Source organism: Colossoma macropomum, unplaced genomic scaffold, assembly GCF_904425465.1.
Source record: "Colossoma macropomum unplaced genomic scaffold, Colossoma_macropomum, whole genome shotgun sequence".
Classification (NCBI taxonomy): Eukaryota; Metazoa; Chordata; class Actinopteri; order Characiformes; family Serrasalmidae; genus Colossoma; species Colossoma macropomum.
In genome coordinates, this window is record NW_023494799.1 from 37,654,387 (window position 1) to 37,667,070 (window position 12,684).

The 12,684-nt window shown below is 44.6% G+C and overlaps 1 protein-coding gene across 1 annotated transcript in view; it reads right to left on the reverse strand.

The window, feature by feature from the left end:
- zfhx3 (zinc finger homeobox 3) overlaps nucleotides 1-12,684 on the reverse strand; it is a 177,903-nt gene that overhangs the window by 65,954 nt on the left and 99,265 nt on the right. The window contains 1 exon segment of the mRNA XM_036586788.1: nucleotides 4,985-5,216. Coding sequence (XP_036442681.1) covers nucleotides 4,985-5,216 — 232 coding nt within the window.

Consider the following 12,684-nt stretch of genomic DNA (forward strand, 5'->3'; position numbering starts at 1 on the left):
CATCCACTGAAAAAGCTCCCATTCCCACCTAACACCTTCTTTTTGTCTTTCTCTTCTGCACCTCATTCTAGAACTTTAAAAAATAACCTGAATCTATTAACTCTTGTGATGTGAGAGACCCCAATGTGTCAACCAGCTGTATGCCCTGGTGAACGTCACTCATGGAAGAGCTCCTGTCAAATCACACATACCCACGCAGAGAGTTGTGTGTTTTGGTCTGTGTCTGATGTGGGAACGTCTCACACATTTCCTTCGTCTCACTGACCAATGAAGGGGTTAAGAAAGATGGACAGGGTCCAAGCTAGAGGGCAGCGCGCTTAAGCAGCACATTTTCTGAGTGGAGGAATGAATTAGAGACAATGGCTGCCTTTTATCCTCGCATGACTCTAATTAGCACAGAAGATTCATCTCTGCCACCCCAGCACTCCGTGGGCAATGGAGAAGGGCTAAGACACATGGCATCCAAACTCCACCCACACTGCCTGCTCTTTGGCCCCAGAGGTCCCCACACTTCTGCATCTGTGTCGTTGCTCCTCTCCTTCGCCGATCTGCACATGCCGTGCCATGACTCAGTACATACGCCTAGCTTGAGTTCTCATTAATGACCGTTATATTAATCAGAGCGGGGACTTGGTTATTATTGAGAGCCAAAAAATAACAAAGCAAGGCAGAAAATATGGATCAAACTGAAAACAAAGCAATCAATATTTCCACAATCGATTGTTTTCATCAGCAGCATCTGCTATGACACACTTTCTCCGAATTAGAGGTATGGATCTTTTTTAAAAAATGATCCTCATTGGTGGTGCTAACAAATGACCAGAAAATGGGATCTGACAGTTGCGGAGGCCGTTCAGAAAGAGCCACGCTAGCCCTCCCTGAGGGGTGGCCGGCCAGCCTTAATGCAGGGCTTTTACAGCGCTGTAGCTGGTGGTTAATGTGCATTAATGTGTGCTGCCGGGATTCTCAACTCCTTCCGTACTAATTGTTTTGTAAAGAATGCCAAGGCTGAGAGGTGCCACCGCACACCCAGGTTTCTAGGTGTCATTTCACAAAGCTCTGAATGCATTAGTTTTCAGAGACTGGACAGAGTAGAGAGGCTATTCAAAACAAGGAGAGGAGGGCAATACTGGCTTAGTAGCCAGGGCCCAAAACATACCTCCTTCCACCTCTCTGCTGGGGTACCGTCATATCCTGAGGTTGTATAGCACGGTATTGTTTGAAGTTCAGGGAGAGGCTAGCAGGGGGCAGATGGCGGGGGGGACCCGGCTCGGCATCGAGAAGTGGCCAAGCACCTAACACCAACCAAGCTGCGCATGCCGCCCAAAGCAGCAGCCAGGGGAGTTCCTGCCTAGTTGACCCAGAAATCTAGGGCCAGCTTTGTTTTAACAAGCAGGGAAACCTTCTACCACTTTAGCGACTGCCCCTCAACCACAAGAAAGAGCGCAGTGCCTCAGAAGAGCTAGCGAGGAGGAAATTAAATGTTACACCAGGAGGGAATGGTTCAACTCCAAAGGGGGGGAGGGGGGCGTGGGGGAGGCAATGGTGGTTAAAGGGGGTGGGGGTCACAGACTAAGGTTGGAGACAAGACCTCATGAAGTGACATGGAAGTTTTGGGGGGGAAAAAAGAGAGAACGGGCTAAGAGTTGGAAGGCGATGGCAGACGGAAAGCAAGGAATTTGCAGCGTTTTTGCACTGGCCGCTGAAGAGTTATGTTCATTATCAGCGTAATTCGATCAAGATGCTCGAACTAGGAAAGCGGGGGATTGAGGCGAGCAAAAAAAGGCAGACTTTCTTTATTACACACTTCATTTCGTTTAACGGACCTCTAAAACTGTATATATATATATATATATATATATATATATATATATGTTTGTGTGTGTATATATATAAGAGGAGGGGGAAGGGAGGGTCAAAAAAGTGAGCTTGAGCCAGGGTAAGGGGAGTGAAACTCTCCCCATGCTCTTTAAACGGACATAGCTGGCTGCAGAAGAGCAGCAGGCCCAGGCCCAGGCTGTTCCTGGCACTGAGTGAGCAAGCGAGAGAGGGAGAGCTGGCCTGTATGGCGGGAGCCCGAGCCTGATCCTGCATCTGTAGGGCAATCAATCAGGCCTTCAGCGCTCGCACTGCAGCCGGCCCGGCTTGGTAAACAGCGCGTCACAGGCTATTAACAGAGCAGTTCCTCTGGAAGGGCCCTGACTGACTGCTACTCCCCATGACCGTGACGTCAGTTAGCAGGTATCAACTCACTCGCTCTGTCTCTCTCTCTCTCTCTCTCTCTCTCTCTCTCTCTCACTTTCTTTCTCTTTCATGTGTGCACAAAACAATAGCTGATAATAAGACCTACCAGGCCTCCCTTTGAGCAGCTGCAGTTCGATTTGCACTCACCTTGTCCTTCATCAGAATTTCCCAATCAACACAAGCCTAGCCGTAAGTCTTAATCACCTATATATTCTTGACAGAAAAGTACAGAAATTCAATAATACTGGAGTCTGGAAAGAAGGGTCGTAATTAAAGACATCAAAAGCTTACATGGCTACAGAACAAGCCAGCCATCATCAAAGCATGTGGGCATTTCTCGTGCACCCCCAGCCCACCCCCTCAACCTCCCAAAAAAAATCTCATTTCGCTAATGCAAGAACAATTATGACATTGCAACCAAAATGTGTGCCATTTAAATGCCTGAACATTTCACACGCAAAAGTCCTTGGCTTTGGTGCAACTTCAAGAAAACACGGCAGAAGGAAGATGTCAGCATGTGTGTGTATGTGTGTGTGTTTGCATGTGTGTTTGTGCAGCTCTGCCCACACAACCCCACTGCAGGAGCCATTACCTAACCTCCAGCCAGCCTCACAAACAAGGGAATCCATTAACGCACATCAAAGGTTAGCTGAGAAAATATATAAATAAATACATCAACCAAAAAAACACGAGAGAGGAGAGGAGAGGAGAGAGGGAGAGTGAGCGAAAAAAAAAATATATCAGACTTGTTTGTGAACCCTCCCCTCCCCACCACCTCTGCACCTCCCTCCCCAGCAACACACACACATTCACTAAAATCCCCAACCCCCCACCCTTTTAACCTAAGTGGGCCTTCCTCTTGCCTTTGCATGTTCACTTGTCCACTGTACTGTAGTCATTAACATATTTGGAGTGCAGCGAGCAGAAAGCTTAATTGTCCTTAATTGCTCGGCTAAATATGTTCTCTAATGATTTGCCTCAGATCTGTGACTGCCTTTTGCGCAATTTCCCGGCCGCTGGCTTCATTATCCGTGCCTCCTCGGAACAAAGCGTCTTCAGAGGCTGACTCGTTTTTTTTTCTCCCCCCTTTTCCTTCTGTCTCTCTTGCGCAGCACAGAGGGCGGCTGTGCACAGGCTGGGCCGCCTGACTGGCGGAAGAGGAGGGGAGGCAGGACGCACAATAGAGCCCCTTTGTCAGAGCGCAGGAGTCAAAGTGATTAGAAAACCAAATCTGCGCCGAGACAGAGTGTTAATTGACCGCAGCTCCATCTCCTTAATCGGTGACTAAGGCGAGGACCCCCACTCTCAAAACCTGCGCCTTTTGTTTTTGGCCAGAACGATGCCTGCCAACATGCCCCTGGTCCTGAAGCATCCTTGCTTTGCATATGCTGGTCTCTATCACACCTGATCCAACTAATCAGATAATTAACAAGCCCTTCACTTAAAGTGGGAGCGCTGGGAAAAGTGGGTGTTCGAGGACCAGGGTTAAGAACAACTGGGTTTAATAAGCATGCAGTTCCTGGCTCCACCCACTCTTCAGGACATCCTCCCAGCTGATCAGTGATCTATAAACTAAACTGCTCCACTCCTCTCCCGTCCCTTTCATGTCAAAGACGCAGCCCAGGAGCGGATGGCTGTCTGCTGGAACTCTTTGAATATCAGTGCGCGATATCGCGGGGAAAGAAGAAAAAAAGTCACTGAGGAACTTTCAGCTCTCTGAAAGTGGTTAATGTGCTTTGAGCATAAAGAGAAGCTGAATGAAGAGTCGAAGCTCTTGTTAAGGATATTGGGCACATTTTTTTCGAACAGGGTTCAAAGCCTATTCAGTCAATGTGCTGGGAGCAGGAAGATGCTTTTGCCTCAGTGCTAGCCTGCATGTTGCCTCATTTGTGAGTGGAAAGACCAGGCTTTAGGAAACAAAAAGACACGTGTGCTATGGGAATGTCTTTCGGTATTTTGACAGTGCATTAACAGGATGTACATTAGGTGTCGACATCCCAAAAACAGTCTTAAATCTATCGCTTATGACAGAGAGCTCCACAAGAGGGCTGCAAGAATGAACAGACTAACTCTACAATGTTGATCATATAGAAACTATGCGGCTTTTTATTTTGTACTAAAAAAGTACATCTGCTCTGTATTCATATGACGTGTAATTCGGACAGATTGCAGTAGACTACAGGTAAATATGGTCGCTATTTTTTTTTTTATTTTAATTCAAAAAAATTCTATAACCTAAAAAAAGATATCACACAGCACACAGGCAAACTTTAAATGACAGCAAAAGGCGAGCAACTAAAGAAGGCGTAATACTGAAATTAGCCAGTTAACCAAACAATAGCCGACTGACGGTAACTGATCACAGAAATAAACAGCTGTAACCAATGACAATATGAAACTCTGTCCTACCATATATAGTTTTAACTGGGCAGAGCAGTGAAGTTGGGAAGATACTCTTAAAAATAAACATGCCAAAAAGGTTCTCTGGGCTGCTTTTGGTTCCATAAAGGGCCTTTCAATGTTTGGTTCTTTAAAGAACATTTTTGCGAATGAGACGTCACTATGTATAATTCTTATTAAAAGTTAAAAGTTTACAAAGTCTTCAAATAATGTAAAGCTTCTATACTAAAGGTTTATATCTAGAATCACATTGAAGCCAAGAACCATTTAGGAACCTTTATTTTTAAGAGTGTGTGTGTGTGAGTGTGTGTGTTTATGAATGCATGTTACTTGCACTTACCAGTGTCGCTGGTTGGACACTTGCGAATGGTGAAGATGGTGCTCAGGTCCTCCTCCTCCTCAGGCAGGCCCTTCTGCAGACGCTGCAGCTTGCGCAGGCTCTCGCTGCGCTGGTGCTTCATGGAGCGCACGTGCTGGATCAGGTTCAGCTTGGCCTTGGTAGAGTAGTTACACAGCATGCAGTGATAGTAGCATGCCTCACCTTCCACTGCACTCTCGTGCTGCTGCAAGTGCTATTGAGAGAGAAAGTGAAAGAGAGAGAGAGAAAGAGCGAGAGAGAGATGTTAGCACTAAGCTGCAGACTGACGCTGCCTCCTCACTTTCAATCACGCTGCTTGCAAATGAACAAATCAATTACAAATCAGGGTCTTGTTGTTTAACACAGAACTTCTTCCACCAGAACAGTCTTCTGTGAACCAGGCATTGTGTGAGCGGGAGGGTGTGTGGCACTCGGCCAAGCTCCTCCCACAAATTTGTTCTTTCATAGAAACTGTTGCGAGGTTGAACAAGCTTTAGAGAATGTTGGAAAAACTCCAATTAAACCTAACAAGACGTTATAGTGACGCCTGTTTAGAGGCTCTGCATGAGGTTGAATTTCCAGTTTTACCACGTTAACCCAGCGTGGTCTGGTACCGGGTCCAAAAAAACCCTAAACAAACAAACAAGAAAAATGCTGCAGAGCATTATGTCCCATTCATGAGCTCAGTAAAACAATTTGATTCGCTTTAGTCTATGGAACAGGAGCTTTTTCGTGTTCTACCGTGTTTCTATCACTACATATAAAATATGCTCAATTCTTAAAAAAGTACTTAAAGTACTAAACTGTCACTGGGGTGGTTCCCTCAAGGGTCCATCTCAGTACCTTTAGTCAGGGAACATAACTGAACCATAATCCATTGAAATGATATGTTCTAAGCTGTACTGACTCCACACACCCCGTCTCGTCTCCAGACTTTTATTTTACTGTTCTGTTTTAAAACATTCGGTTATGAAAAGGTACAAATACAAACTTTTCACCTGGAAAAACTGATTTAAGGTTCACAATCAGACCTTAACACCACTGTTGTACCTTTGAGGGAACATTTACATTGTTTGTAACTTAATGAACAGAAAATGTACCTGAACAGAACCTTTATTTCTAACGGTGTGGTGTGGCGCCCTAAAGGGTACATCTTTAGTCAGGGAACATATAATTGTACCATAATCCATTGCAATTATACTTTTTAAGTTGTATTGACTCCACACACCCCGTCTTGACGCCACACTTTTATTTTATTGTTTTATTATAAAACATTAGGTTATAAAAATGTACAAATATGTAAATCCACAATTGGATCAACTGCTGTACTCAGAGAACATTTACACTGTTTGAACCTTGATGAATGAAAATTTTTACCTTTTTTCTTACGGTATAGGTTGTACCACAACTTAAATAAAAATCAAAGAATTTTGGCTTGGTTAGATCACATTCTTAACGTATGCATTTGGAAAATACGTTATTAACGGAAAAGAGTCGATAAAACGACAGAAAAAGCCACTATTCATGCCTAAAAGGGTTAAAATGTTACTTTACCAAACTTCACTATCATGTAGTAACTGACCGAATCTGTCCTTATAGCGTAACATTTCACATGCATGTAAAATAAGAGTTTGACACTAATATCGCTGAGTCTAAGCTTTTTGCCAACGTTACTGCAGAAGTTGCTTACTAAGGAACATATGTTGTGGGCTGAGACTGCATAGGTCAACCGTCCATATAAACTGCGGGGGGTGGACAGGGGTGGACACCAGAAGTTTCTTTTCAGAGGGTGAGCAGGAGAATGGAGACACTGAGGAAAGGAAGCATTGATCTCCTTCACTCAAGAGAAGCCCTCTCGTCTCTGAAAAGGAAACTCCAAACATCTGCCCGTTTCACGCATGGGATGCTAAATATTGATCTCCAGTGAGTCAAACCCTCCCTCAGACAGAGCGAGAGAGAGTTAGAGAGAGAAAGAGAGATATAAAACCACACTCTGAAAGCATCCAGAACATTCCTCAACAGGGGAAAAGATCCTTGGGGGGCATGTCCGACAATCCGCAAAGCCGCAACAAGCCCTGACCACATCACACACCCTATAGTGACACAACACACTTCCACACGCTGATCATTGAGCATACCGGCCTCAATCAATGAGACTGGATAGTCCGGCTTTACCACTACACGTGCCTGACCACTACCTCATCAGCATCTCTGCATGTTGCCTGGAAGCTCCTTGCTCATGCATACCATTATCGCTCTCTCATACAGTCCTGCCATGGGTGTTTCATACGCCACTTGAAGGCCTATCGATGGATTTCTGTGGCTGCAAATCAATGCCAATCACAGGTAATTCTCTCTCTTCTCTTAATCTTTATAGCCATCGCCTCTCTGGTGAGATTTAATGCTCGTAGAGCGAAATAGATGAAGAGCCACAAACATTTCTCCACAGCTGGGGAATCAGGATCCAATCATATACCCAACGCCAAAAAATAACACTCGCCGTCGGTCATTAATGTTTCATTACGATCTGCCAGCCGAACTATTAAAAAATGAAATGCCCTTGTAATGGGAGGATGCATATTCCATGTCATCTTTTAAAAAAGTATTTCAGAGGGTCTTTGAGAGCCCCGCTCCTAAGTAAACAGAAATGGGCCATGACAGCCAGAGCAATTACCGCTTGCATTTGTTTTTTTATGTGATTTTACTGTAGATTTGTTGACGGAATGAAGGAAGGAAGGAGAATCAGGCCACACCGGTGACAATGTAATACATATTTTGCTGCCTTTTGTTGAGCAAAAACACACCCCTGTTCTTAGCAGAGGCTCTTAATCTCCTGTGCTGACCACCCCCAAACCTTGACAAAGGTCGGGGAAAACAAATTGATTCATTAAGGCGAGGCCAAGCCCACTCTGTCCAGCAGCACAGATAGGAGGTGCGCTTTTTTCCACACCAGCTTCGGACGCAAAAAGCTCCAGAAACATTAGATTTTTAACCCAATTAATGACACATCACGTGCTGACAGCAGAGAGTGCAGGGGGAAAATATTATGTTCCTTAAAATGCTCTCACCCCTCCTCTGATAATATTTAATTTTCGAGGTAATATCCTAATATTGCTCTAAGGGTTCTTTTTCTGGGCAATTGTGTTCCATCGGCCTGGGTATCGTGTGTCTCAATTGTACACCTCAGCTGTACATTAGGGCCACGGCTTTCAGGAATGGGCTTTTGCTTTTTCGGCGTGCCCCACAGCTTCGTGTAATGGAGTTATTAGGTGATTGTAAAAGGCTTTGCCTCTCTCCTTGCATGCTCTCTCCCTCTCTCCTTCTCCCTCCTTCCTGTTGGGCGCAGAGGAGTGAGGTCATTGAGTAGGTGCTGCTGGACGTTTGGGCTTCGGTTTCTACCCCTCTCCCTCCTTCACAACACAAGCTCAGGCGGCAAGTCGCACGGCAGATTTACTCGCATAAAACACCAAATCGATCCTGGGAAACGGCACACTGGTTTTAGTCAGAACAGATGTCCCGAGCACAAGCGGGAAAAAAAAAAAAAGGACGAAAGGATCAATGATTCTTAACTGCATGCAAGTAGTCAACGACAAAATTCTGCTTCAGCACAGAGAGAGAGGGAAAGCAAAAACACACAAACCGAAACGAAATCGGACGATAAGTAAACTAAACTTCAAAGCCAGCTTGAGGAGGTTGAAGAAAAGCTACGAGTTTTATAGCTCCTATAAAAAGGCCAGGATTTACTAAGGGGTGAACTTGAGCTGGCCTGGCCCAGAGAAGAGCCATATATCACCGCAACCATGAGCAGGCTGCAGACAGGGCCCAGCCTGGCTCAAACTACCTATATAGAGGCGCTGTGCCAATGACCTGGAGCTGCTGCTACACGTGCTGGTAGTGAGCAAATCACTACAGTGTTTTGGATGGGAATGACTGAGAAAGATTCAGAAGCATTTGGCTATTAGCACCATTATTTATGAACAGAAATGAACCCCACGAAACTTTCTAAAATGTATTCTTCTCCATTAATCGTGATTTCTCAATGCTGTTGGTGTTGTTGACATGTAAAGAACATGATGGAAATCTGTAGATTTGTTTTAGTGTGTCACAAACTACCTTTTTGAACAAGAAAATGCATAAATAGGAATTTAAGTCAGTTGCATTTAATCATTACTCTGGTTGAAGAAATCAATAATAAAACACTTACTGATACAAAATGTGCTTTGAATGAGCTTATTCTTTCCCTCAGTGCAACAAATAAAGAAATCCTCGCGCTTCTTTTATACAGTAATAGATAACACAGTAACACACAGTAAGCCCTAATTTAACCCACTGATACATTTCACTGTCACCAACGTTTATAACTATGTTATAACTCATCTGCTAGCATAGTTTAAATGAGTTAAAGGGGCCATCGCCAAATTCTCAAAATGGATTGTAGGCGAGATGCTCAGTGCAATAACACCCCAAGAAGTTATCAAAAACAGCCACAAATGTAAAATGTAGGGCCAAAAAAAATCCTAAGAATAGTTGAACACATTTGACTCATGTGTAGCTTAAATAAAGCTATTTATTTGTTTACCTTCATAAAGTTTAAAACAAGCCCAAATATCAAATCCAGTGGGCAAAAACTGATAAAAATGATTCCATACAGCACACACACACCAGGGCGAGGCGATTCAAGTGTAAGTCCACATAAGGGAATCCAACTTGACACTAGAGGCCTTAATAGGGTTCATTAGACACGTCCCATGAGTGGGGAGGCTCCCTTCTTTCAGTTTCCCTACACACACACAAGCACACATTTCACACAGCATTTCATCTAAAGCTATCCACATGAGGGACCCCTGGAGATGCTATCTCCTCTTAATCTCCTACCCAACCCTAAACACACACACACACACACACACACACCCTTGGGCCTGGATGTGAAACACAATAATGCATGAGAGAGATGGGCTGTGTGTGTGCTGTGTCTGTTTCATATGATCCTCAAATGAAGCTCAGTGCTGATAAATCACCTCCAACTGGAGCTCAGGAATTCAGCGGCTTAATGAAAAAGTCATGTTTGGAGAGTGTGTGTGTGTGCCGGGGGGTTGGTGGTTGACCAGGGTGCTTCTGAGGAGCGTCCCCTCCATCAGGGCCCCTGAACAGCCGCACCCGGACCCCTATAGCCGATGGGCCTCCGATACTCTTCAACTAAAAATGTATATATATACATATAGTACGTATGAGCTTATGTGATTGTGAGTTATGTACCTACACACACAAAATCTACTACTACTTTCTTCTCAACTTCAAAACAAGCCAAAATACTGGAATCAAATCGAATGGTGAAATTTGAAATTTCATGCATTAAAAGGCTTCCCAAAAATTGTAATCAAATTGAGACAGTGAGGCCAAAAATTCATACTACTCTGTGTACCGGGACTGAATTTAACATTTTACTCCCATATTACCAGCCGTGGATAGCGATGAACTATATGTACCTCACTGCTGTATTTAAGTGCTGCTTTCAAGTATCTGTTTATAAAGTATTCATATTTTCTGATATTTTTATTTCACTTCATTTCATTCCACTACTTTCTGATGGACTTTCCATGATATACAAAAGCCTATGATGCACTTTCACAAATAAATCAAACCAATCATACTGCACCTTTTGCTAAATGTCCAATCGTGGCTTAGGAACTGTAACTACACCTGGGCACAAGAACAAAAATGTTGAATTGTTAGAAAATCTCACAAATCATTCTACTTTTGATACTGTACATTTAAAAGCAGGTAGTTTTGTACTTTAATTTGAGTAAAAATATAAATAGAGCATTCATACTTTTACTTGAGTAAAATTTCACTCCAGTACTGGATTTGTGGACTTTGTTCCTCACTGCATAGTACATACACTGTGCCTGCAATCCCAAAGTGAGCGCACATGCACACTAGAGGGGGATGAATCAACGTCCCGCGCTGGTGTAGGTGAGGAGAGGTGTGGGCGCCACCTCATCCACTCCGCTGCAACTCAACCCTGACCCTCGGGCATGGCTCCACACACATTATCCGCAGGTATCACTTTCCACACCTACCTGCTCCTGTGCACAGATCTGCATTAGCATCCACTTTAATGGGCTGTAAAAATGCACCTTTCACACTGGGCAGTGCTTCAGCTGCCGGAGAGCGTACCGAATACCGAGTGGAGGCACACAGCAAGAACAGCTAAATGAGCAAACGCCCAGGCGCTTGTGCCCGTGTGTGTGAACACACAATGTGCAGCACACAAGCGTTTTTGGTCCTACCCCAATTTCCACTATTAAATCTGGCAGTGCTGTTAATACACAATTAATGCATGAAAACAGATGACTATCCAGTGGCTAAATAGCTATCAATTTCTCCCAGAGCTGGCCAATTCCCACTGAGGGGGAGCCAGAGAGTGTCTGGATGTGTATTGCTTTGTAATTATCCCGATGATTCTCGGCACTAAGTGGTGAAGCCGGGTGCTTTCCACTCGTACACACGGGCGCCCTCACACACAGAACCTAACAGCGAGAGAGGAATGACAAGAGCCCTGGAACGGGAGCCAGAAAAAGCCAAAACTTGAGCAGGCATAGCTTCCAGCCCACAGCTCACTAACAATCACTAGCCTTGTGCCTCTTGCAAAAACCAGGGCCATATTTCCTCTGATATCATGGTGCCTGTAGGTTGGGGGTGTCTAAAGTGCAAAATGGTAATCTGGTTCAGGCCCAACGCATCATTTTGATGGATAACGTCAAGTGTAGCACCTTTGTTACAGAGGCCCTGGTGATGTCATGGCTGAAATTATAGCCAATGAGGTCACTGCTTTGCATCCTGAAAAGAGACAAAGGGATTCGCCTAATGGGCAGAAAATGTGTGGCTGGAGAGTGAGGATGGAACTGAAGCCTAGTCTCATATCTCACCATATGTGCATGTGTGTGTGTGTGTATGCCTTTTTTTTTGTTCAGAGTTTGGGTACAGGGTGTGTACATTTCCCCCTCCAGGGTGGGTAAAGGAGTTGGGAATGTGGGTTAGCCACTAGCAGTGAAAGAGTGAGTTTACATCTTGGCCTCTCTTTTACCCCTTATCTGGCTTTCTCTTTTTTTGTTTTCTTTCTCTCTCCCTCGGAGCAGCAGCAGCAGCAGCGGAGGACCAGAAGCCGCGACCACAGAAGCCGCGCTGGATGCCAAGTGCCGCGGCTGGTTCAAATTAGCCACTGCGAGCGGCGACATGCCCAGACGCAGCGCTGTGGCTGGAGAAACGGCGTGTACCCGCCCCTTAGCTGCACACTAAGCGCTTCTCGTCTCCCCTTCCCTCACTAAGCCCTCTGCTTTCCCGGGACAACTAGCATCTTCCTGCTCGTAGCTCTGATTAGTCACAAAATACATTTTATACAACTTTCCTCTTCGCCCAAGTGTAGATGATCAGCCAACACATGATTAGTGTGCAAAGCTTGCTACTTTAGTTTTGCACTGGAGCTACAAGTAATGTTAACAAGTAATGACAGTTATCCATAAAAATGGACAGAAGTATGTTGCATAGTAAAAAACAGCCTTAAATCTTCTTGTTTTTATTTAGACGTATCCAATTCCAGCCACTGATTAGGACTCCACCAACCACTCGATAACACCAGAGATTGGAGCAAAAAAGCTAGCTCAGGCTTCCTCCGAGACCTG